This window comes from Schistocerca nitens, chromosome 7 (assembly GCF_023898315.1).
Source record: "Schistocerca nitens isolate TAMUIC-IGC-003100 chromosome 7, iqSchNite1.1, whole genome shotgun sequence".
In the NCBI taxonomy this organism is placed as follows: domain Eukaryota; kingdom Metazoa; phylum Arthropoda; class Insecta; order Orthoptera; family Acrididae; genus Schistocerca; species Schistocerca nitens.
In genome coordinates this window covers 262866550-262894500 of record NC_064620.1, presented here as the reverse complement: position 1 = coordinate 262894500, position 27951 = coordinate 262866550, and the positions used below count along the sequence as shown (strand labels likewise).

Below are 27951 nucleotides of genomic sequence, written 5' to 3'. Positions count from 1 at the left end.
GAGAAACTAACAGCTGCTTATCTGCTCTTTCTAGCAGAAACACTCTCCTAGCGCTCTTGACGGATTTATCATCCCTTGGAACAATAGCAGTGTGTTCTGTATTGAAAAGTAGCAAAGGACTTACCTACGATTCTCACCGTTACAGCACCTCGTCTAAACGAAAGGACGACCAGCTGCATCCACTGCAAGTAGAGGGACATATTTACTACTTGCGAGGTGAGTGCCTATGGAGAACATTACGGGAGGGGCCAAATAATTAATTTCCAAACTACAACTCTCGCGAGAACGGCTAACCTGTTACCACCAGACACCGTGTTATCACGCACGTAGTGCATAGAAACTTTCTTCTTTCTTCCTTTCGCTTCTGCAGGTTTTCCCGCCGGTACGCAGGGTGGGCATGGTTAATTGGATTTGGCAATGTTAGTTGAAGGGGTTGCCGGATGCCCTTCCTGCCGCAACCCCGTACACCCCAGGAAGGAATTAGAATACCCCAACTGTCTGCGACTAGTGTAATCCATGGAATAGTGCGAAAGTGTTCATATGTCTGCGAGCCGTGTAACTGAGGCGGGACGTGGGGACCAGCCCGGTATTCACCTAGGGGGATGTGGAAAATCGCCTAAAACCACATCCAGGCTGACCGGCACTCCGGCCCTTGTCGTTAATCCGCCGGGCGGATTCGATCCGGGGCCGGCGCGCCTACCCGAGTCCAGGGAGCAGCGCGTTAGCGCGCTCGGCCAACCTGGCAGGTGTAGTGCATAGAAACTGGCCAACCGTAATTCATTTCCAACGATAACCCTCGCGTGCACGGCTAATCTGTTACCTCTAGATACTGTGGCACGTAACTCTAGTTAGTGGAACATGATGTATGAAACGTGGAGTGTCTGTAAAGTGGTTAACAAAACTCGTATTTGGAGACTGATGATGATGATGATGATGATGATGTCGCATACTCCGAGGAGCGTAGGAGACGATGCGGGAGACCCGCACCGCCTACTGGGCAAGGGCCTAATGGAGGTAGTTTGCCATTGCCTTCCTTCGACCATAATTGGGATCAATGATGACGATGAAGAGGATCGCAAATGCAGATAGCCCCAGTGGGACTTTATTTCATAGTTACTTGAAGCTAAGATACAAGAAGAGAGCTCTAGTTGTGAGGAGGAGTGGTGTCAGCAAGAGGCGGGCACTTTGTTTTCCAGCTGGCAGCAAGTGAGGCGGTCGGCCGGCTCCACTCGGTCAGTCGCAGTAGCAGCAGACCGGGCGGCCGTGCATCCGCTGGACGGGCCGCGTGTTCCTCACCAGAGGGCACCATTTGCAGTCCAACAGGCGGCGGAACTCCGACACCTGCCCGGCAGTTGTCGCGCCATTACACGCCACGTAACAACTTGAATACTCAGACGAAAACGCACTCTGTAACACCAAGAAGCTCCCAGGGATCTAATATACTTACAAAATATCCTAGCTAAACATTGCTATTCGTACATTACACGGGGCGTTCAAGAAGTAATGTAACACGTTTCTTTTATAAGACAATGTTGATTTTTTTCAGGACTCAATTACACCATACGATTATCCACTCTTTTGGCTGTGACTGTTCTTCAAAACAATCTCCGTTCAACACGACGGCCTTAAGCCACCTTGCTAAGAGGGACTGTATACACGCGTGGTGCAACTCTACTTTTCGACGTCGGAGCCAGCTTGTTACTGCATCAGTAACCTCCCCGTCATCCACGTACTGCTTCCCGTGGAACGGGTCCTTCATTGGACCTAACAGATTCTGTTTATAGTTTTCCGTTAGGCGGTGGGCAACCCAACGGCCACACATCTTTCAGTACCCCAACTGCGGAACAAGTGAGTCAGAACTACCAACAGAGACTTTCAGTGAAGCAGCGAGCTGTTTGATTGTGACCCGTCGATCACCTCCAATGAGAGTGTCCGCACGTTCCAACACTGCAAGAATCACAGCTGTGTGCGGCCGGCCGGTACGAGGGTTATAGGACAGCTTTGCGCGATCTTTTTGTGTTGATAACAGGCTTCTCGTCCTAGGGCTCAGTGTGATTTTCTTCACTACCACGTCCCCGCAGACATTCTGCAAGGCCCTATGAATATATGTCATATCCTGATTTTCCAATCAAACTAACTCAATGACAGCTCTCTGCATATAAGGTTACGTAAAACGGCGCCGCCTATCGGAACTTCATGAAACTATAGAGCCTGAAGCATTAATATCCCACGAAGTTCCACAACGAATTCCGATGTTTTTTTCAAGCTATACCGGCTGAACAAAACAAATATGTTTCATTACATACTGAACGCCACTCGCACATGGACAGTATACAGTGTCTCCCAGGAGGAATGGTCAGTATTCACAGAAACGACAGGAATGAAGCAAAAGGTCTAGTAAATATGGGCTCTAAGATGCACACCTGAAGGATCCTTCACTGCTGTTGAAGCACGTCTTTACTACAGAACAAGTACTCATAGCTCTTAAAGCATGCGTTTTAGAGCCCAAGTTTAGTAGACAACTTTTTTCTTGTTTTGGTCCATACTACGACCTCCAAAAACGAGGATGGCAAAGGGCTCGCAGCAAAAGACATTTGTTTCACAGTACCGAAGACGGAGAAGTCCTTATAGTTCTTACGGTATTCATCCTGGAGTCCATGTTTAATAGAATTTTTTGTTTCGAATGATGGTGCCTGTCATATCCCTTAATAATGACAACTCAACCTGGAATTCTCTGTATAACAACATAATTTGGCTACAGTAATCAATCCCTAAATTATGACAGTGACTCATAACTCATCCATTACACAAGAAAGATGATAAAACAGTCCGAAATAACTACAGAGTTATTTCCTTGCTGCCAGTTACCTACATTTTTTTTTTCAGAAGCCATACTTAAAGAAGTTGAGCACTAATAGCCCATTTAACTGAAGAATCTCAAAGGAGTTTCAGCAAAGGTACGTTTTATGATGAACCGATTCTCAGTCTCAAGACGGTTTTAGAATGCGCAAGGGCAGACGAACGGTGGTCGCCGCTATAGTTTTCAAAACAGCGTATAATTCAGTAGATTGATGTGTACTGTTAAATATATCAGAAGAGTTTAAAGTAGAAAGAAAGACAAAACAGATAATCAAGCAAACATTTACTGAGAGCTGCTCAGAATCTAAAATTTCACTGAGGAATGCCTGAACCTTTTGATATAAAAACAGGGATCCGGCAGGAAGAAGGACTACCTATTTATAATTCACTCTTTTCCTAGAAAAATAATATTGACTTGGGAAAAAAGGAATAACAATTGGCTGACTATGTGAAACTAAAATTCATATACGATGTTTAGCTTATGCAGTATATGTACAATTCCTTTCAAAGAACAGAGAATAGGATTGGCGATTAACTAGCTTGAAGAGCTCCATGAAATATCAGCTAAAAGTAAACTGGAAATTAATTTTTAAAACCAAATACATGGAAGGTTCTTTTCGATACCTAGATCGGCAATACATGCTTTCATCTTTTTCAAAAATATCTCAATTCTCCTAATTTAAATAGGTAGGAGAAATTTTCAAAACCTTTCGATCAAATCCTGCAGTTACAAATTTTTAAATTACAAAAAGCTTATTGATTTGCAAGGAATAGGTACAACAAAAAATCAATATCTCGGAACGAAAAATTAATTTAGTATGTCACAGTGGTCACACCTGAAGCATTACATGCATCAAAGACTGTAATGATCTAGGAGAAGTCAGTAACTAAGAGCATAGAAAAAGAAAATAGGAAAGAACAAAGTAAAATTTGTAGTCCGGTTCGTGTTGAGGTAATCTGAATCAGATGGAATACTGACGAGTTATTTTAAAATTTGTAGAAAATCTCCTGCACTTTCAGGAAAAGATGGTTGAAATATTATGGCGCTTTCTTGGAATGAACGGTAGTAGACTGACCATCTCAATGCAAGATGAAAACAACTGGTTACTTGAAACTGTAAGAGTTTATCGCGAAATGGGCATTACAAACAACATTATACACTACAGAACTATATTCAGAGCTTTAACTGACAAGCGTGAAGTGGTGTATCTAAGAGGACAGAATTACGTATGAAAAACCACAGAGAAAAGATAAACATAAAGCAATTTCCTCAGTATATTCTTGTCGAATATGAGTGGTGACATCTTACAGAATCGTATGACAGGAGTTCAGAAAAAATAAATGTGGATAAGGATTTGACTGTTCAGAGGGACAGCAAGGAACAAAATAAGGTTTTCAGGTGATACTCGAAAAGAAAAGCAGAAATAGAGAGATGACAAAAGAATAGTTTGCAATGTTGACTAAGATACGGCCTCTCTTTTGGACAGAAAGAAAACAGATGCGATATACCGGAGCGAAGCCGAGGCTAAAAGATAAACCTTTAATCTCGTTTTGAATGCATAATGATTTTGGATAAGACTCATGTTACCGGCTAATTTGTGACACAGGCGTATGGCTATTATAAAGGGGGAGATTTAGGAAGATTTAGTATTAAGCAAAGGTACGGACAAAATGGTGGACGTATCCGATCTGATGATACAGTTATGGAATGACGATGGGTATATCACAGTGGGGCGAGATGTACTGAGGGCACTAGTGAAGAAGAAACCGATTTAGCACGCAAAGATAGTGAATATCTTTCCACCTTTCCGGTCGCATGCAAAATAAATGAGTACAGGAAGAACTGATATGGTCAAACAACCGAAACCACTCCCCGAAACAAAACCAGCCACGTAACTACCAGGATAATGAAGTTTTCATCAGCGTAATAAAACGTCTCAAAAGGTTGGTAGAAGGAAGATTAGATTTTAACATCCTTTCGATGTTGAGGTAATGAGATGACAAAATGGGCTGAGGCCTGCAGAGAAGCTACCTGCACTATTTGAAAAGTTATGAGCCGTCTGTATGTACAAATGGGCAGGAAGAACACAGATGTGCGTACTACGTTCGGCATGGACAGGACAAAAATTCAGGGGCACATGCCATAATGTTTTTATAGGTAAATTATGTACAACTTCCTATTTATTTGCGGTGAAGACGTCTTTGGAAAGACAAAATTAGCAGGACAAAGTAATCAAACGATTTTATTAGACGATTAGACGAATAACGGTCAGTAGTAACAATGGTCGATGAGCGTTAAATACTAGGATTTATATGACGCCACATTCATATATTAAAAAAAAGGTAAACGACGTGAAAAATCAAAAGTTACATTTTATTTGTAATGGCTAGAACTAAATCTAGGAAATCAGTATCAAGGTTAGCTAACAATACGGGATGAAAAGTTTGGAGTTATTAAAGTATCCAGGAAGATGGCAGCGTGATAAATTATTGATCCGAAAATGTTCTTCGTGGTAAAGTGAAGTGACTGCATATCTCGGAGTAGTTACGCAATTCTGTCTTAAACAACTTCCATCGAAACGGCGAATGAAGTTTTTAAATGAATACCAAATGAACTACAGTTTTAATTTAAACCAACGAAATGGTAGGCTATTAAGACAATAGGAAATAAAGGTAACACAAATAGGACTCTGGAAGTACTATTAAGTCTATGATCTACGTCTGCCTCAGTGGATGTGTGTGTGTATGTGCGTTCGTGTGTGTGTGTGTGTGTGTGAGAGAGAGAGAGAGAGAGAGAGAGAGAGAGAGAGAGAGAGGATGGGGAAGGGATGAGCGACAGAGTGTGTTTCGGATGAGTGGTATGGTCATCTTCGTTTCCTCATCAACTACGGCCCTTCCTCATTTCACTGCTTTACAGGTTAAATTCTACATACGTTACAATACTTTGCATCTGTTTCCATTGAGAATAAGAGTTTAATTGAACTGCGGCTATCAGTTCCGTGTTGCCGATGCTAGTTTGCTCGGTTCGGGTATTCCGTATAACCGTTTAGCAATAACTTATGAGAAATGATACAGCTTTTACAAAGAAATTTTTGGGAACAATTTTCGTAATAAGTGTAGTTCTAAGAGAATATGCTACGATAAATATACACGCCCATAAGCAGGGTACTGTCTTGTACCGAGTCGCAATGGAAACGTACTCCTCAAACAGTAGTAAAATATTTTGGAGTTTTTGTTGTTATATTTTCGATTGTATTCGTAAATACCGGAAGACAAAAAGTAAACATTTTTTCACTAATATTATGGTCTGCATTTGCTTCACAAATGATGAAATTTCCTTGAGCTGGTGGTGCCATACAAACAAAATGAGATATGAGAGAGTGTCTTCTTAAAGTTGTGAAGCACAGTCACAATTAAAAACACACTGTCTGGATGAGGCATCTGGTACCCCACTTTTCTGTTAGAGTCTTTTAAATAAACTGGAACATACTCGCTGTTTCTGTGCTCCAATAGGAACATCTTTCCGCTGGTAAGTTTAGAAATATCTCGCTTAGCAGATGTGACATGAAACTAAAATTCGTCAGTTAAAGTAAGATACACTATATGATCAAAAGTATCCGAACACCAGGCTGAAAATGACCTACAAGTTCGTGGAGCCCTCTACCGGTAATGCTGGAATTCAATATAGTGTTGGCCTACCCTTAGCCTTGATGACAGCTACCACTCTCGCAGGCATACGTTCAATCATGTCCTGGAATGTTTCTTGGGGAATTGCAGTCCATTCTTCACGGAGTGCTGCACTGAGGAGAGGTATCGATGTCGGTCGGTGAGGCCTGGCCCGAAGTTGGTGTTCCAAAATATCCCAAAGGAGTTCTACAAGATTCAGGTCAGGACTCTATGCAGGCCAGTCCATTACAGGGATGTTATTGTCGTTAACCAATCCGCCACAGGCCGTGCATTATGAACAGTTGATCGATCGTGTTGTAAGATGCAATCGCCATTCCCAAATTGCTCTTCAACAATGGGAAGCCAGAAGGTGCTTAAAACATCAATGTAGGCCTCTGCTGTGACAGTACCACGCAAAACAACAAGGGGAGCAAGCCCCCTCCATGAAAAATACGACCACACCATAATACCACGGACTCCGAATTTTACCATTCGCCATACCCACACACAGCCATCGGACCGCCACATTGTGTACTGTGAATCGACACTCCACACAACGTTTTCCACTGTTCAATCGTCCAATGTTTACGATCCTTGCACCAAGCGAGGCATCGTTTGGCATTTACCGTCGTGATGTGTGGCTTAAGAGCAGCCGCTCGACCGTAAAATCCAAGTTTTCTGAACTTCCGCTTAACTGTCACAGTACTTGCAGTGGATTTTGATGCAGCTTGGAATTCCTGTGTGATGGTATGGGACAGATGTCAGTCTATAACACCATTAGACCCTCTTCAAATGTCGGCGGTGTCTGTCGGTCGACAGACGAGGTCGGCCTGTAGCTTTTATGCTGTACGTGTCCCTACATGTTTCCACTTCACGATCACATCGCAAACAGTGGACCTAGGTATGTTTAAGAGTGTGGAAATCTCGCGTACAGATGTATGATACAAGTGACACCCAATCACCTAGTGACACCCAATCACTTGACCACGTAGTGACGCCCAATCACCTGACCACGTTCTAAGTCCGTGAGTTTCGCGGAGCACCCCATTGTGTTCTCTCACGATGTTTAATGACTACTGAGGTCGCTGATATGGGATACCTGGCAGTAAGTGGCAGCACAATGCACCTAATATGATAAACGTATGTTGTTGGCAGTGTCCAGATACTTTGGATCATACAGTGTATACCTATTATGGAAACCTATCTATTGATCTAATACACCATTCTCAAACCACATCTATACCTAAACCGACATCTACCCTCCTCAAGCCACTTTATTGTGTAGGGCGGCACTTTATGGCGTGGGGCGGAGGGTACTTAGGTTGGCACTGTCACTTGCCCCCTATGCTGTCCCAGTCGGGAATGGTTCGCAGGAAGAACAATGGTTGGTAATCCTCTGTGTCAGCTAGAATCTCTCCCGTTTTACCTTCATGGTATCTTCTCGAAGTGTACATAGGAGGAAGCAGTATACATCTACATCCACATGATTACTCAGCAACCCGCAGTTAAGTGCCAGGCACTCTGAGGGAAAGTTGCTGACTGAACTTTCATAAAAACGTTCTGGCGCAAAGAAAAATACTTTGTTTTAATGACTATCAGAGCAGTTAGTGTATCATATTTGTGACACTCTCTCCCTTACTTTGTCATCATAAGAAACAAATTGCACTTCTTTGGACTTTCCGAATTTGTCACGCAATCCTATCTAACGCAGATCAGTCACCAGACAGAAATATTCCAGAGGAGGGTGGACAAGCCTTGCGTAAGCAATGTCTTTAGGAGACCTGATGCATGTTTTAAATGTCCTCCCAATAAATCAGAATGGTTGTTTTGCTTCCCCTGCAACATTATCTGTGTGATAGTTCCAATTTAAGTTATTCGTAATGGTAATTCCTCAGTATTAAGTTGAATTTACAGTGTTTATATTTGTGTGATTTATCGTGTAACTACATTCTGGTGATCTAAATATATGGTATCTGACATCCAGTAGCGATAACACTCACTACTTCGTTAGGATAAAGATTTAGTTATGTTGCACAAGAACGATATTTTCTGTATCCATGTTTGGTGTTTGTCAATAAATCGTTTTCTTCGAGGTAGTCAAAATACACAAACACAGTACATGTTCCAGATTCCTACTGCATATCGACATTAGCGGTATGTGTCTGTAATTCAGTGGATTACTCCTATCTTTTTTTCCTGCTTGTTGGTGTGACTTGAGCAGCTTGCCAATCTTTAGGGATCTTTATGGATCTTCGGACGAACGAGCTGTTGCACGTAGTTGCTAATGATGAAGCTATTGTATTAGCATACTCTAAAAGGAAACGTGGTTGGTACAGAAGCTGGACCAGATGACTTGAATTTAAGATTAAGCTTTGCTACACCGATAGTACCTACTTTTCAGTTACTCAACTAGGCATTTTTTTCGAATCATATTCTGAAATTTTTACTTCGTCGTCTTGGGTGAGGGAATTTCGGTAAATGTTTAGTATCTCTACTGTAGTGACCGTCTCACCAGTAACATCACAGTCGTTAGTGTGCAGTGAAGGTATTGATTGTGTCTGGCTGGCTCTTCTAGACGAGTTGGCTCTCGAAAGTTTAACAACAAACAACATCATAATGGAGGACGCCTCTCTTGTGGCGGTTGCCGCTGGCCAGGCTGTCCACGTCCGTGGCGCTTTCGCGCTAGCCAATTGAAACCTTCACGAAAGACACGGCCCTTTCCTACTTCTTCTCTATATCCATCCTATAGTCCCACATTGACGAGAATACTCAAGTACTAGTATCAGCCTTCTTTTGTTTCTTCTTTTTTTTTCAACTGTCAATTATTGCACAAATTTTCGAACTTCTTCAGGTCTTCCTGCATTCTGGTACAATTTGCTAACGTTGCTATTTTTTTGTACTCAGAAGCGTCAGCCACAAAAAGTGTCATGGAGCTTCTGACCTTACTCGTTAGGTCATCTACATGTCCTGCGAAAGGATGTGGTTCTACGACACTCCATTGATGAACAGGTAAAATTAGCTGTTCGTCTGGAAATTTCTCTCCGTTGGGAATGACAGGCTGTGGTGTGTTTGTTGTACTAGCTTTTTCCATAAGCTAAGTAATCGCAACACATACACATAAAACAGGCTTCAGTCATAAATAATATATTCTTTTTAACTGTTTACAAAAGTCTGCCAACGCTCGGGTAACTTTTCGATTCTTGTGGTTTTGAGGCGAAGAAGTCGTGGACCCGTGTTCGGAGCGCATTTTCATCCGGGAAGGAAGTTCCTCGAATGTTGTTCGATAGAGGGTGCAAAAGTGAAAATCTGAGGGCGCAAAATCAGGTGGGTGCGGTATGACTTTCCAACCTAGCTCCTGTATAGTGTTTTTTGTCAGCCTAGCAGAATGCGGGCCGTGTTAACGTGGAGTAACACCTCTTGACGCAGTCTTCCTGGTCGTTATTCTTGGACTGCGTCTGCAAGACGTCTCATTTGTCGACGATAAACGTCGGCAGCGATGGCTAAAACTAGGGGAAGTAATTCGTAGTACACCACACCGGCGCTGTTCCAGGAGATGCAGAACATTAACTATTGCGGATGTGCGCAGGTCTTTGTGCGGAGACTTCATGCTTTATTTGTGCTCAGCCATTCCTTTCTTGCCCGCATCTCGTGATCGTGCGGTAGCGTTCTCGCTTCCCACGCCCGGGTTCCCGGGTTCGATTCCCGGTGGGGTCAGGGATTTTCTCTGCCTCGTGATGGCTGGGTGCTGTGTGCTGTCCTTAGGTTAGTTAGGTTTAAGTAGTTCTAAGTTCTAGGGGTCTGATGACCATAGATGTTAAGTCCCATAGTGCTCAGAGCCATTTGAACCATTCCTTTCTTTTCCTTATGTTAGCATAAAGACACCATTTCCCCTCACCAGTAACGGTACAGGATAGGAATGTTCAGTGTCGTTTAAGAGACAATTGACAGCTAACTAGCAGAGATGCACATAAGGCCACCCACAGATTTTTGTGTTTTGGCTTAGAGCACGCAGCAACTAAACACCCGATTTTTGAACCTTACCCGTTTCATACAAATTAAGTTCGATGCCGGAATGATCACAGTTTATCATATTTGTTCGTTCTCGATTACGCTGACATTGATCATTGTGGATGAAAGCACTTAAACGACCTTCCTCAAGCCCCGAAGGTCTTCCTGAATGCGGAGAGTAACTAATCCTAGTTAAAACGAGGCGAAAATGTTTGTGGCTTCCTCCACCACTGCAAATCGTGTACTGAACTCAAACAGAAGATTATGTCGGAAATGTTCCGAATTCTCCACTTGGTACTCCATTGTCTAGTTTCCACAACTCCATAAAGTATCTCCCAATGGCGAAATGGCAATATGTAAACTCAAATAGCAACAGTAAATTGCAAATAAAAACTGACAATCGGTAAATAAACCTACAGTAAACGGATTTCTGATATCGAAAACTAGAACGCTATGAACTTAATGCACCAAAGTAATATTTTCTTCATTAGGTGGCAGTGTGGTATAGTATCGAACGTTTTCCAGGAGTCAAGAAACACGGCATCAGTATGGGCACCGAAATAAAATGTTGTCCGTGTCTCGTGGATGAACTGAGAGAGTATGGTTTCAAGCTATCATAGATTTCGGAAGTCCAGTTGATTCCTAGAGAGGAGATATCCAGTCTGCAGAAATCGCATAACACGCAAGCATAAACGTATTCCGAAGTCGTACAACAGACTGACGTCGGAGATATACGCCTATACCCTGTACAGTGATACTGCGTCATATCTTGTTTCGTTCGATCTACTTGTGTTCCAGAGACGACTGATCAAAGGGCAAGATATCCCGAAGTCAACAATGTGAAATAAAATTTGGAAAATACTAAAAAATAATCACAGCGCTCTCTGAGGCGTCAATTAAAGCAGTATGAAAGAACAAACAGTCTTGATTGAAAACCGGATGTTTTTATTTCATTTACCCTCCAATGACCTGTTTAGGCATCTTCAATTGGCCTACAAGAAAAAATTCTGCCTTTCGATCAAATGATGTGACCCCGATTCAGCAAACTTGGACTATTGAGAGGTTAAGCACAATAGGATGCCGCACGTAGAAATGTCCCAGCAGGAATCCTCTGTGGACAGAATTTGTAAAACTATTGCGCGGTGATAAGACGACAGTAAGATATACCGCAATATGGCAGATAAAATGTTCAGTAGCCAGTAAACAATCTTATCCACTTATATCCCAAGACATACTGAACAAAGTTGAAACATATATAAAAAATGTTACTGATACAGAAGACGTGAAATAAGCGGAAAATCGCACCTAAAATACATGAAAGCCCCAGCAGGTAGTTGCCCTTGCTAAGTTTTGTTTTTTAAAGGCATCGCGCTGTGTTCTATAACCAAGAGAATAGCCGAGAAGTATTTAAAAGCAACTAATCGGCTACTTCTAACAAGAAGTACGTATACCTGGAAGAATAGGCAGCGCCGGTCTGTGTGGCCGAACGGTTCTAGACGCTACAGTCTGGACCCGCGAGACCGCTACGGTCGTAGGTTCGAATCCTGCCTCGGGCATGGATGTGTGTGATGTCCTTAGGTTAGTTAGGTTTGACTAGTTCTAAGTTCTAGGGGACTGATGACCTCAGAAGTTAAGTCCCATAGTGCTCAGAGCCATTTGAACCATTTTTGAATAGGCAGCACACTAACTTGTCAGATATGGGACGCCGTCTAGATCCACTAAAACGCGATCATGCCTACCAAGATGTAACACACACTAAATACGTAGGAGATGCAGTTGCTCATGCTCCTGGCTGTGCAGATAGTACAGGACAAAAAACGTACAAGAAGTATGCGCTATTATACGCAGCCTTCAGCAGATAGCGCATGTAAGCGCTAGTAGGTTTCCAGTTATAATCACAAAGAAACATGACAGACAGTGATGCGGTATAACAGATCTTGCTTAAAAATTTAGGTAAAATTTCTGTGCAAATAGGTCATAGTAAACAAGAGTAAACAAACTTTTAAAAATCAAAAAGTATAAAATTATACACTGCTATGGCGCAAACGAATAAAACCTGCCCGAGTGAATCAAGAGAACTAGTTTGTCTGTGGACGAGATTGCATTATGGCTAAAAATCGTTTCATACTCTTTCATTCTCTTTTGGCTAAAATTAGGCAACAGAGTTGCTAAATAGGGTCATACTATAATGAATAAACTCAGACAGTAAGCCAGGATCAATAATATTGTATCTGGATTCTAATAACTAAGTCATAATACTGTATATTCCATTAGAACAGTGACTGATAAAAATCTAAAGATGAAAGATATAAAATCTTATCAGTGTAAAGATTGAATATTAACGTATAACATATATCACAAACAGTAGCTCACACATAAAGTGCAAGAACAGCTAATAAAAAACAAATAACGTTAAAAATTGGAAATTTTAAAAAATACAATAAAACTTTTAGTGGCAAAAAGTTACAAAAATATGAGACAGCACAAAACAATTGACATGATACATATTTTACAACTTACTGAAACGATTACCTCATGGCATCAAAATATATTTCACTAAATCAAGCAACATAAAATTACGGCTACATGAGACTGAAAAAACCATCGCGAACGATGGAAAAGATTGTATTTCATGGAATTTCCAGACAGAATAGGAGGTAAGATAACGAAGTTTTAATTGGCACCCCTAATAAACGATTAACTGCAGTTACAATTTTTTTTTTGCAGGAACATGTGTGCAGTTTTGAACACATAGAAATGACCACGCCACAGTCCGGTAGCACGTTGTTAGCGTACACAGAACAAAGTAACAGAGCCCTGTGATAAAACTGGAGAGGACCCATTTAGGTTATGCTTCTTAAACTGTTTGATGCCAATACGTAGCACCTGAAAAACAAACTAAGTAACTAATCACGTAACTTTTTATTTTATTTTTTCGTGGAGATGCATACTAAGTGTTGTTGCGTAGTTATAAATACGGCAGAGACACGAAAATGCTCCAGACTCGGAAGCAGATATTAGGAGCTGGTGGTGGTTCGGTTTTCTAGAATTCTGAAGGATGGACGTCCATCCAGTCCATCCAGATTTTCATTTCCTCCGGTTTCCTCTAACAAGGGGAGGCCGCCAATTGTGAAATTCAGATTCGATTCATACTGCGCATAATAAAAGCTCATGGCCAGAGGTGTAATGTGGCAAAGCACCAAGATGTACTTCTCAGCCGTTGTCGAGAAAACCGACAGTTAAAAGAAACCGTTGCGGTGAAATACTGTCTACGATTAATAATTTTCTACAGCGTCGTGGCGCAGCGGTAAGCGCTCGGGTTCGTAATCTGAAGATCGCCAAATCTCGCGCCATGCAACCTTTTTTTAGTATTTGTTTTTTGTAATTCAAATATATATATATATATATATATATATATATATATATATATATATATATATATATAATTAATTCCCGGCAATTATGCATATAATAAGTTGTTGAAAGTCGGTTGTCGTGGAAAAACTGGCGACTTCGAACATCATTATGTTTTCTGCAAACAAAGTTGTATTTCACAAATGTTATTAATTGTCTTCATAATGTTAACCACGTCTAGTTAACGAAAGACGTAGAAACGATATTCCGAAACGAATATGTATAGCGTAAGTCAAGCGTTCGAATTACAATAGAGACCCCACGAACACAAATTTGCTGTGGCAGGTATGAAATATAAACTCCGTTACTCGCTCGTTACACTTGAAGGACAGATGTTGAATGGGCCGAAACGAGCCACCGCATAACAGCGTAGTTGCCTGCTAACTTCGAAAGAAGGTAGATGCGGTCCCTAGCGCAACTTATAACATCGACGAAAATCAGTGCGGACGGGAGAGCTTTGGTACACCCTGTTAAAAAAAAAACGGAAAAATGGAGGCGGTAGAATTGGAGAGCGATCCGCCTTCACCAACATGCATAAGCAATTCATATATATATATATATATATATATATATATATATATATATATATATATATATATATATATATATATATATATATATATAAAAACTAATAATAATAAAAAAATTGGATAGCGCGAGATTCGATCCGGCGACCTTCGGATTACGAACCCGAGCGCTTACCGCTGCGACACGACGCTGTAGAAAATTATTAATCGTAGACAGTATTTCACCGCAACGGTTTCTTTTAACTGTCGATTTTCTCGACAACGGCTGAGAAGTGCATCTTGGTGCTTTGCCACATTACACCTCTGGCCATGAGCTTTTATTATGCGCAGTATGAATCGAATCTGAATTTCACAATTGGCGGCCTCCCCTTGTCAGTAATTAATGCGAAAGCCGGTAAATTTCCTTTGAAAAGAAAGGAGTGTACCTCCTTGTGCTACTTGATTGTGTGTTTTATTTCGATGGAATATTAGACACTAATTCTTGTTTTCCTTTCCGGCTTCATAGCTTTAAGCGAAATTAATGAAGTTCAGCATGCATCAGAAATATAGAATTGCGCATTGGAATCGATTCTTACTTTAGCATTTTAATGATTCCTGCTTTAAAGAACGTAATGATTTACCGTCAAGAGCTGCTGGAAAAATTATTATATTGAACAACCAGTTTCGGTCCATGGATCGTCACCAGATACTTCTACCTTGATCCGTGCATATGTAGGAGCTACCTTCGGATGTTGATAATGCTTACTAAATTTCGCTCTCTTGATGAATTCTGCCAATTTTAGTTTTGTCTCTGATCGTAACGCCTATACATGCATTAATCTAGCCAAAAGAATCTGTTGAAGGTTCTTGGACCGAAACTGGTTACTCAATAAAGAAATGTTATCATGAGCTGTTGCCGGTAAGGCGTGACGTACTTCAAGTATTTATGGAATGTACGGCAGAATGTTCTGAAAACAGATCTCTGTATTCTTTCAGGAAAGAGATCAATAATTGAAGTAAATGATGTCCTGCACATCTGTCCATTTTTATGAACAAATTGCATAAGCTGAAATGTGAACGAAGGATGATTATTTCGATTTACAATATTCTGCCTCATTGAGTGTTTAAGTGTGCCAAACAGCTAAGGTTATCAATTTCCTATTAACCCACCATGACAGAAGTAGTGAACCAATTCTGTCTGTATATAGAGTAAATTTTATAGCCGGCCGAAGTGGCCGTGCGGTTAAAGGCGCTGCAGTCTGGAACCGCAAGGCCGCTACGGTCGCAGGTTCGAATCCTGCCTCGGGCATGGATGTTTGTGAAGTCCTTAGGTTAGTTAGGTTTAACTAGTTCTAAGTTCTAGGGGACTAATGACCTCAGCAGTTGAGTCCCATAGTGCTCAGAGCCATTTTTTTAAATTTTATATTCAAGTGTGAGAAAGTGCTCTGTATGTTCCGCGCACGGGAATCAGCCCAGTATACACCCAGTGGGATGTGGAAAACGGCATGAAAACCACATCCAGGATGAGCGGCACGCCGATCCCACGTCGTTGTTCCGCCTAACGGATTCGATCAGGGCTGGTGTACGTCCCCGCATCGGATGCACTATTCATTTTTTTTGTTTTTTATTTATTGAAATACGGGTTCCACCCGTCTCCAGTTAGTGTAAAACATATTTAAATATTTATTATCACATCATAAACACAGCGACTGCAGTTTGGAAGCTGCTGCTTCCCAGTGCAAAACAGCATTTAGTGTGCTACTACACAGGTTGTGCGCGTATTAACATTTTGTTTCTCTGACGCACGAAAGCAGGTGCGACGACAAGCAGAACTGAAGGTAGGTGCACCTAAGTTGAACTAAAGACGACAAAAACGGAAGATTTTGCTGTATAAAGTTGGTTTAAAATACCCACATGAAATGGAGGGGGATTAGGAAATAAAGCATCAGATGTTAATACTATTGTTGTTGTGGTCATAAATGAAACTGGAGATAAAGGCGATAACTCAGTTGCGTAGACTGGCTTACACGAAAGAGGAGTACATATTGCATTGTAGCAGTAGTAGTAAACAGGAAATAATAAGGGAATGAAGTAAGCATGTACACATTAACTTAACAATAATAATAATGGATAGATATATATGCCTATACAAACATAATAATGTGCATTTTAGAGTCATAGTTGTATACCCACCAGTCACCTCTCATTACACCTTTTGGAAGTCGTAGGACAGGCAGCGAACTGTTGCAGAACTAAAACTTCGTCCAAGCAGGCCTTGGAAGGCCCAATGGTACCGGCTGGCCGCCGTGTCATCCTCAGCCCACAGGCGCCACTGGATGCGGTTATGGAGGGGCATATGGTCAGCACACTGCTCTCCCAGCTGTATGTCAGTTTACGAGGCTGGAGCCACTACATCTCAATCAAGTAGCTCCTCAGTATGCCTCACAAGGGCTGAGTGCACCCCGCTTGCTAACAGCGCTCGGCAGACCAGATGGTCACCCATCCAAGTGCTAGCACAGCCCGACAATGCTTAACTTCGGTGTTCTGACGGGAACCAGTGTTACCACTGTCGCGAAGCCGTTGGCGTTGCAGAACTAACATCAAACTTTAATGCAGGGCGCAGTGCACCGAACACTCCTAACGATGGGCCTCTGCAACTGACGACCCATGCATGTGCCGATATTAACACCACGACATAGGCAGCTATGAGTGAGGTGGCACATGACCATCGGCACTGTACATTGGCGGTGACAGAGTTTTCATGGTCTGATGAACCCTGATACCTTCTTCATTATGCTGATGAGAGGGTACGAATTCATCGTTAGGGGAACAGCTTCTTGAAGACAAGCTGGCAGCAGCTCCATTACATGTTGGAGAACATTCAAGTTGGCATCCATGGGTTAAGTGCAGTTTGCGCAAGGCACCACCATAGCCAAGGAGTATCGTACACTGATTGCACACCACATGTACACCTTTGTGACGATCACTTTTTCGCGACAGCAGTGGCATCATGTCAGAATGCCAGGAGTGTGATGGAGTGGTTCGAGGAGCACAATGGCGCATTCCAACCTATGTTCTGGTCCCCAAACCCGACACATCTGTACCCGATCGGTCACATCTGCTATGTGATTGAATATTGCGTCAGAGCTCACCATCTCCCTATTAGGAATTTGTGGGAATTAGGTGACTTGTGCCTGCAGATGCGGTGCCAACTTCCTCCAGACACCTACCAAGGCCCTGTCGCTATCATGCTGCGTCGCCGTTGTTATCTGTACCGAAGGTGGATACTGGCTATTAGACAGGTAGGCATTATGTTCAGGCTGATCACTATATGAATACGCATGCTGTCGCATGCATACTGATACTGTGGAATAAAGGAAGCAGTAGAGATGGGATTTCATTGCTGTCTAAGCAGCTAAGTAATGGCGTAAAATTTATGTGCTGCCCACACTGAGCTCTGTTATTGCGTCCACACTCTGATTCCACCATACAAATTCATCGCCTGCCCCTGTGTAAGTGCTGAGCAGAGCAGCAGCCGCCAGGCTTGTACAGATGCACAGTGGGGCTCCTTGGCCGGGTGGGCCGCTCTGTTTTGCCAACTTGGTAGGCGCTGCCCTACCGGAAGCTCGCACTGTCTGGGGAGCCGAGTCAGCGACTGGCGCACATCTCACCCCCCCCCCCTTCCACCACCCTCACCGCACTTCTCCCCAGACAGACTTTTCCCCTTGAACCGCGTGTGTTGTGCGCTCGCGTGCTGTTCGGAAGCGCCTCGGGCTTCGCGCAACGCGCCTGCATGCTGTACGGTACGGGAGGAAATTAAATACCGGCCTGCACCGGATTCTGTTTAAACTGCGAGAGTTTGTTTTAGTGGCGCGCCCCGAGCGCAGCAGCTGCTGCAGCGCCAGACGCTACCCCTCTCCCCTACTCCTCTCACCCTCTCACCGACCCTTCTAGCTCCCACCATTGCGTTCCGCGCCGCGAGAGTGGTGGGGGAAGGAAAAACGTGAGCCTGAGGAAGGCACAGGGGGCCGGAACACGGGCGGAAAGGAAAACGTGTCAGGAAGCGATGTGCACGAGGGCCTCCAGAATTCACTTTCTTTGCACAAGCCTTATTTTGTGAAGTTCGTCACGGCTCTTCGTTGCGAATTCTACTCAGGCATGACAGATTCTGTATCAGACTTGTTCTTTCCTTCTTAAGAGTTCAGCGGCAAGAGAAAAAAGAACCACTTGTGAGACGCTGCTCGCATGGGTTTTGTCTGGCACCTAGTACCGATCTTTAACACCAGGAGATTCTTTTGCTCAGTACTGTTTAAACAAATGTCTACGTATAAATGTAGAATTGCATTTCAAATTATCGTCTTCGCAAAACTAAGTTACCAACACTGATAAAGGAGGTGGCTGTCCTTGAAAGTTTAGGCGCTATCCCATTTAGAGGGTTTATCAGTTGTAACTATGGCTGACAAAAGGAAATGTCAAACGACCATTAGGGATGGGTTATCTACAAATGTCTCACGCTTGCAGCAGTCCCACTACCACTCTACCCGAATTTTTCGTATGAAACCTGACAGCTAGCCATTTCGAACTGAAGACAGTCACGTTGTTCAGAATTACGTACAAATGAGGTTACATTATTATTAAAGCACTGGAAATAATAGAAAACTGATGTAAATTAGTGTATTTACGAACGTTACAATTATCTCTATTAAACCACATTTAACGTAATGAAAACTGACATGAGGGTCGTTTTCACATGTTCTTTTCCACTCTACTTTTCTGTGAAATATTACGACCGTTGTTACCAAATCTGATCCAAAAGTCGTGAAATGCACCGAGAAAACGTCGTCGGCTGCTAAGTATCGGATGGCTCCCAAGTCCCGCAGGTGTTTATTTGAATTAAGATTAATGATAATTTAGTTAAAAAATGTACAAATGTGTATGAATTCCTAAGGGGCGAAATTGCTTAGGTCATCGGTCCCTAGATTTGCACACTATTTAAACTAACGTTTGCTAGGAATAACACATACACCCATGTCCGAGGGAGGACTTGAACCTCCGGCGGGAGGGACCGCGCAGTCCGTGACATGATGCCTAAAACCGCACGGCCACTCCGAGCGTGATAATATAGTTCACGCAGTGCTATTTTTGCGAATCTGTTTTACGTTCCTTCCGTTAAAGTTGAATTAGGTGACATTGTATTCTACAGTATGTCTGTGAACCATGTTTTAATGTATTTACGAAAAGTTTCCGTGCGTGTTGTAATGGTAATCCGTTCAGTGTGTTCATTCACTTCCACTGAACGTCGCAATATTAGGATTACGTTCACAGCTTTGTGTAGTAATCACGAATTACATAATGCTGTTCCAACCAGTGAGTCGCATTACTTTACTGCGTGAAGTATTCCAACAGAGTACGTTGCGAAATTGTGTTCTCTGCAGCTGTTTAGATAAGTAGCTTTACAATAAAATGTATTTTGCTTTGTAACTAGAGCGGTAATAGCGTGTAACTGTTGTCCAGACATTTTGTACAGTTCAGGGGATGAAACGGTAAGCCTCTTTTACTTCTGATTGTCCGATAATTCAAATCATGGTAAAAATATGGAACAGTAGAGACCGTACTTTTTTCGGTTAGGGGAAGCAAAGTAAGAATATCCTTGGCACCTGGTCAGTATCAAATTGTACAGGGTGAACAAGAACTCTACCGAAAAAAATTTCGGAATTTGTTCAGGGATTTTCTCTGAGTACTTTATGTTATGAAGATGAGTACGTGTTGCACAATTGGGGCATCTCAGTTCACATTCTTGTGGCCCTGTGAGATCTCAAACCGGCTTTGATGACCATTCACTGTAAAGATTAATATAAATAGGCAGAACTGGTTAGGGAATAATTTTGCATTAAATTTATACAAGCGGCCTAGTGCTTTTGATTCTCCTCTGCTAACCAATATCTCATTAGCCAAAGCAGCCAGTAGCGCAGGCTATTCCGGTGACTCTGAGGATGAAGTTAACTTGTAAGAATTCTGTAATTTTCTTCATCAAAACACCGCCTGATTAAAGAAGACAATTAGTGACATACAGATAGTATATTAAGACTCTGCGTCAGTGTTTAGTGTTGTAAATACTCTACAGTACAATACACACTAAGGACATGAAACACTGCTGTTTGTAGTTAGTCGATCAACGGTGCTGCTATGTGTGTCGATTGCTTTAGTGTTAAGAGGAGGAGGAGGAGATTAGTGTTTAACGTCCCGTCGACAACGAGGTCATTAGAGACGGAGTGCAAGCTCGGGTGAGGGAAGGATGGGGAAGGAAATCGGCCGTGCCCTTTCAAGGGAACCATCCCGGCATTTGCCTGAAGCGATTTAGGGAAATCACGGAAAACCTAAATCAGGATGGCCGGAGACGGGACTGAACCGTCGTCCTCCGGAATGCGAGTCCAGTGTGCTAACCACTGCGCCACCTCGCTCCGTTTTAGTGTTAAGAGAGTACTACCATTTGGGTCACACCAGCTTTTATCATAGCCATTTCTTTCGTGAATGAGTCACAGCATTAAACATAACGGATGAAGTAAACATGCTGTCCTTGCTAAAGTAACATCAACTAGACACATACCTAAAAATATAAAAACGGTTCAGAAGCAGGTGTTAGTAGAGCACTTGCAGAGTTATGGGAGGCCCTCCATGGCGTCCTCTGCTCACTACAGTGGCAGTGACAATTCAGTAACATCTACTGGAGAAACACCTACACGGGACAGGTGTGACAGTTGTCTTGACTACCCCTCACGATCATCGAAAATAACGGGAGGAATTGTCACCGTTGTTTTATTCCTTCGAATTTCATGTGGCTGAGGAATGTGCGTTTGATGAAAGCTAGAGACAATGTTACTTGCTGGGGGAGCTGGACTAGTAATGATATCTCTTTCCTGAGAGAAAAACTGCTGTTATGTATAAAAAATTATGTAAATTCTGAAACAATGAAGAGTGAATGTGTTAAGCGGAAGCAGGTTCTACGGCCATTTCGTGCCAGAATTCAAGCGATGTCAGTGTCATTAACACACTATAGACATTAGAAGGAGAATCATCTTAAGAGTGAGTTTAGACACTAGCAGAAATTGTAACCACCCTCTCTCTTAGTTAAGAGAAATTGTTACATACCGTTGAGATATTCAAACAGTGGTACTCTATGGCTGTTGAAGTGGGACGCTCATGAAGCACAAAACAACTGAAACGGAAATAATGCTGTACATAAATGATGACAGAGGTTACCGATTTAAGAAATGATCACGTAAATAAATCTTCTCAAGACAAGCCGAAAGATGAAGATCGTCACCCTTCGAAGGTATCCTAAGCCCTGATAACATCGGTAAAGTGTGCCTTGCAACTAAAAAAAAGTGCCAAATTAAGATTCAAACGGAGATCAAATGAACTTTGGTACCAGAAGCGATGCATAACGAGAATATAGCCGCCTCAATTAAATAAAGAGACGTGGAGGCGAAGGAAGTGAATGTTTCCATCGGAAACGCAAAGCCTTTTACGAATGTTACCTGCCTAATGCAATGCTTATGTTAATTGGTGGAAACATTATTATCTGATATTCAATAACCGAAAAGAAATCTGTTATATAATATTAAACCACATATCAGCATCAAGGAGGCAAAATTTATTGCTAACATTTAGACATATAGTAGTTAAGCTTGGACGAAGAAATTTTGTTGGAGCTGGATTTGATGTCATGGTTGAGATAGTAATTCATCAATGGCGCAATTAACAGCGTTGATTATTATATAATACGACACTGTGGTATTGCAAACAATTTGATACGAACTATTAGTCTTTGGTAAGAAATCAGAGGAAGCAGCCGGACTGAATCCACATTGAAACTCAGAATATAGCCAAAATTAGTAGGCAAAGACCAGTGCTATAGACGTATCTGTTGCCCCCAGTTCTAAAACAAACGTAAAAATTTTACCGACGACAGAGGTGCCATGCAAATAAATAATGATTCTGTCGCTACCACGTTATACAAAAATTTTCAGTTATTATGAATAACGACTTTTAGTTCCGTGTGAGGTGTTTGCAACCGTCTGTAGAGTACCACATCAAAAACTCTTCAAGCGTTGAGATTTATTAGTTTCCAACATTTTACCAGCTTTTTGCAAGAAAGATACAGTCGATGATATGACAAGCAGAATGGGGGGGGGGGGGGGGTATCACCAGTGCTACGTAAGTGACGAGAAATGCCATTTGACCATCCTGTTTAGTATCAAGTTGCTCGACATCTAGAACGCAATACACAAGCGATTCTTCCTATCATAGATTCCTTTTAGGCTTCCAGGGATATGTTGTAGCAGATGTTTAGTCAAAGATAATGCAATTTTCGTAAATTACAACACGATGGCCTGTGGGAGAAAAATGACGACCGAGTGCGGCCTAGATGTGTTCCATTGGGTTCAGCTGAGATTTACTATGTTTTCAAGGCACCGACGGCAGTTCACTATCACGCTCCCCAAACCACTCTAGCACGATTTTGGCCTTGTGACACGAACAGTTATCCTGTTGGAATAAACCGTCGCTATGGGAGAAGAAATACATGAAGGGATGCAGTTGGTCCACAGCAGTTTTATTTATTTACATGTCAAGTTCCATAGGAATAACAGACAAAAATAAAATGTTTATGAACCCGAAAAGTCAATTATAAGTTTAAGTAAACGCAATCAACAATACAAGAGAATCAGCTTAATTTTTCAAGGAACTCCTCGACAGAATAAGAGTGACCCATGAGGAAACTCTTCAGTTTCGATTTGAAAGCGCGTGGATTACTGCCGAAGTTTTTGAATTCTAGTGGCATCTTATTGAAAATGGATGCAGTAGTATAATGCACACCTTTCTGCGCATGAGTTAAGGAAGTCCGATCCCGGTGCAGGTTTGATTTATGCCGAGTATTAACTGAGTGAAAGCTGCTTATATTTGGAAATAAGGTAATATTATTAACAAGAAATGACAGTAAGGAATATATACATCGACAGGCCAATGACAAAATACCCAGACTCGTGAACAGGGGATGACAAGAGGTTCGTGAACTTATGGTACACCACTTATTGCTCGAACCTCCCGTTTCTGAGCCAAAAACATCCTTTCAGAATGAGAATGTTTCCCCAAAATATAATACCATAGGGAATAAGCCAATGAAAATAAGCAAAGTAGACTAATTTTCGCATCGAACGATCACTAACTTCATACACTGTTCGAATAATAAAAATCGCAGCATTAAGTCTTTGACAAGATCCTGAACGATGGCTTTCCACGACAGTTTACTATGTATCTCAACATCTAGAAAGTTGAACTATTCAGTTTCACTAATCATATGCCCATTTTTGAAATTAAAACGTCAGGTGTTGTTGATTGTGCATTAGAAACTGTAAGAACTGAGTCTTACTGTGATTTAGCGTTAATTTATTATCTACAAGCCATGTACCTATGTCATGGACTGCGCTATTTGAAACCAAGCAAATGTTGTACACAATATTCTTTACTACCAAGCTAGTGTCATCAGCAAACACATATATTTTAGAGTTACCTGTAATACTAAAGGGCATATCATTTATATAAATAAGGAACAGGAGTGGCCCAAACACTGATCACTGTGGCACCCCCCACTTGATTGCACCCCACTCAGACCCCACATCACAGCCATTCTCAACATTGTGAATAATGACCTTTTGCTGTCTGTTGCTAAAGTAAGAGGCGAACCACTTGTGAGCTACTCCCCGTATTACATAATAGTCCAACATCTGGAGCAATATTTTGTGATCAACACAATCAAACGCCTTATTCAAATAAAAAAATATGCCTAACGTTCGAAAACTTTCGTTTTACCCATCCAGTACCTCACAGAGAAAAGATAATATAGCATTTTCACTTGTTAAACGACTTCCAAAGGCGAAATGTACATTTGATAGCAAATCGGGTGATATAAAATGATCAATTATCCTTACATATATAACCTTTTCGATAACTTTAACAAACACTTATGGCATAGAAATAGATCTAAAATTGTCTACATTATCTCTTTCTCCATTTTTATAAAGCGGCTTTACTACTGAGTGCTTTCATCGTTCAGGAAACTGCCCATTCCAAAAGGAAAAATTACAAATATGGCTAAATACAGGGCTAACATGTGCTGCACAGTACTTTAATATTCTACTTGATTCTTGTGTGTGTGTGTGTGTGTGTGTGTGTGTGTGTGTATTAATTTGAAATTTATAAATAGAAATATTTAAGCTGAAATATTTAAGGAATCATGACAAACTATGGAAGTGCTGTCTAATATCCTTTGCTCAGAATCAGCAAATAATAGAACTTCTGTCAGCTGTTTCTTACCTCGTACAAGCGTGCCAATAGCCAAAGAAAGAATTCAGCTGCCGCCTCTGTCCTTCCGACAGTTCGATAAGGTGAAGGAATCATGGAAAAAAATAAATAACGCAGCTGCACCCACATTTCGACGCCTACAAAATCACAGGTCAATCATGTCTCGCATTTTTCATGTGTGTGAGTGTACACCTACTGTCTCCTAGTGGTATTGTTCCCCTCAGTGAGCCACAAACCCAGCCCTACGAGATCATAATTGCAAGATTACACGATTTTTTTGAGAGTCAGATAAGCGTTGCTGCTGCACGATATAATTTTTCTGCTTGCAACGTCGTAGTGAACAATCCTATAAAGAATGGGTTGCGGAATTGCAGGGCATGACTAGAAACTAAATTCAGTTGTGCTTGTGTCGAAACTTATCAGGTTGATATGCTTCATAGTGCTGTTATTCAGGATCTATAAGAACAGAGACTGAGGGCTGAAATTCCAAAGCATCGCAATCGTAGCCTCAGTGAAGTGCTTGAAGTTATCGATGCATGCGAAGCTCGAGAATTAGCCGAGCAAGACTTCTGCCTAGCAGTTACCGCTTCACTTTGAGACAAGCAACCCGTGCCTCAGGCGCAACTCCGGCCCCAGCACTGGCAAGTGACCCCCTCTTAATCAAGGCCGGACTCACTACAAAATGGTTCAAATGGCTCTGAGCACTATGCTACTTAACTTCTGAGGTCATCAGTCGCCTAGAACTTAGAACTAATTAAACCTAACTAACCTAAGGACATCACACACATCCATGCGCGAGGCAGGATTCGAACCTGCGACCGTAGCAGTCACTCGGCTCCAGACTATAGCGCCTAGAACCGCACGGCCACTCCGGCCGGCCGACTCACTACACAGCGTTTGCAGCGCCGGCGCAAAGCTAATTGCACTGCCCCAGTTCCACGCAGAGTGAAATAACGTGTGAAATGCTATGTCACCCGTGATCGGCAGAACTGCTTCTTCAGACAAGCTGAATGCAGTTTTTGTCATAGGAGGAGACATACAAAACCGGTCTGCTGCGAAGGGCTAGGTTTCCTTCTTCTCTTTCAAGGGGAGAATAATGGAAAGCAGGGACAGATGGAAATCAATTTCATTTGATTTTCAGATTCTGCGCCTACTCCTGCTCAAAAATCAGAGAAGCGAAGACTCAGGATACGATCCCACAGGCGTTTAACGTAAATACACTTCCAAAAGGCTCTCCCAAATACTAAATTCAGAAAAGTACCCTTGTTCGTAGGCGGCAACAGAAAACAACTTTCGCAACACAGAAAGGGCAATTCTATTCAGAGAAAACACCGCAAACCGTGGACTATATCGCAAATTTGTAACCAGTCACTGCCTTTTCGATTAGATACCGGAGTTTCTGTCACGTGACTTAACCTAGATACATAGGAAAAAGTTGGCCAACCACCTTTGCAGACATCAAGGCTGCGTCTCACTGCCTATAACGGCTATAGCATTTCAGTGCTTGGAACGTGCTGCTCACCTGCGCCGAGCGGGATTAGCCGAGCGGTCTTAGGCGCTGCAGTCACAGACTGTGCGGCTGGTCCCGGCGGATGTTCGAATCCTCCCTCGGGTATGGGTGTGTGTGTTTGTCCTTAGGTTAATTTAGGTTAAGTAGTGTGTAAGCTTAGGGACTGATGACCTTAGCTGTTAAGTGCCGTAAGATTTCACACACATTTGAACTTTTTTTTTGCTCACCTGCAAAATAGAATGAATTCACGACTTAGGAAATACCTTTGACTGTAGACTGATCATGCACGAGCCCAAATATGCTCGGTATGGAAACGTTTGATTCCTTCGGATTAGACACACAGGATAATGTGAATGCCATTGAAACAAACGTTTCCCGTGCCACAATTCAACAACTCTGTGACAAGTGTCAACATCTGTTCGACAGTACCTACGATGCGCAAAAGGTTTTGACCCTCAGATTACTCTGAACGCTAATGCGCAACCCAAATTTTACCGTGCGCGCCATGTGGCGCATACATTGCGTGAAGATTTGGGTAGACAATTTCAGAGGCTGGAATCCACTGGCGTTTTCATACCTATTTTAGTGAGTCAGTGGGCACCGTCCTTAGTTGTCTTTAGTAAACCAAATTATAACATTCGTCTTTGTGCAGATTTGATATGGACTGTTAATTCACAAGCAGTCATTGACTCCTACCCGCTCCCACGTAGAGACGAAATTTTGGATCACATAATGGGAAGAGAATTCTTCTCAGAAATTGATCTTGTAGAAGCCTATCATCAATGACCATTGGACGACGAGACAAGGAATCTTTTTACCGTTAATGCTCATGTCGGCTTGTTTGAATATCAATGCTTATTTTCCGGAAGTGCTTCCGTGCCTGTGTTGTTTCAGAAATTTCTCGTAAAATTTACGTCTAAAGTACCTTCTTGTTTTAACTATCTTGACGACATAATCTTTTCCGTACAAACACTGGAACAACACCTTACAAATTGTGACTGTCTATTTCAAGATTTAACTAAGGAGGGCCTCAAATGTAACTCACGGAAATGTTCCTTTTTCAAAACTAGAAGTGAATGCGTAGGACGTATCTTCGACGCAAATGATGCTCGTTCCTCGATGAAACATTTTCAAGAAACTCAACAGTTGTCATCCCCTAAGAATTTACGTGAACTGCAAGCTGCTTTTGGAAGACTGACTTACTACATAACACACAAGTGATGCAGAAAATTCATGCACACCAAATGTAAAGACTAAATAAAAACGAAAATCCGCTGATGATGGCACAGTGATGCCGAAAAATTTTTGGGTACTGAGAAAAAACGGTGTTTTTTTAACTGGCGGACCTCACATTCAACAAATTACTACATAAAGTTCATGCCCAATACAGTACAAACTGTCATGCCTCTGAACGGCCTTAGATGTATAAATGTTCCGTTACATTGGACAAAAGATTGTGACCAACGTTTGAAGGACTGAAAAACGCATTGCTTCTTAAACCTTGTCGTGTGCAAGACTCAAAACACTTGTGCTTACAGGCGATGCCTAGTCCCATGGCATTAGGGTGGTTTTGTACCATTAAACCGGCAAAACATAACGCCCTATAGGGTCTGCTCCAAGACTATG

The 27951-nt window shown here is 42.1% G+C and overlaps 1 protein-coding gene across 1 annotated transcript in view; it reads right to left on the bottom strand.

Moving 5' to 3' along the window:
* Positions 1–1144: 1144 nt before the first annotated feature.
* The window catches only part of LOC126195568 (carbonic anhydrase 1-like), a 197267-nt gene continuing 170460 nt past the window's right edge, over positions 1145–27951 (bottom strand). Inside the window, exon 5 of the mRNA XM_049934192.1 lies at positions 1145–1341. Within this exon, the coding sequence (XP_049790149.1) occupies positions 1145–1341 (197 nt within the window). The remainder of the gene's footprint in view (positions 1342–27951) is intronic.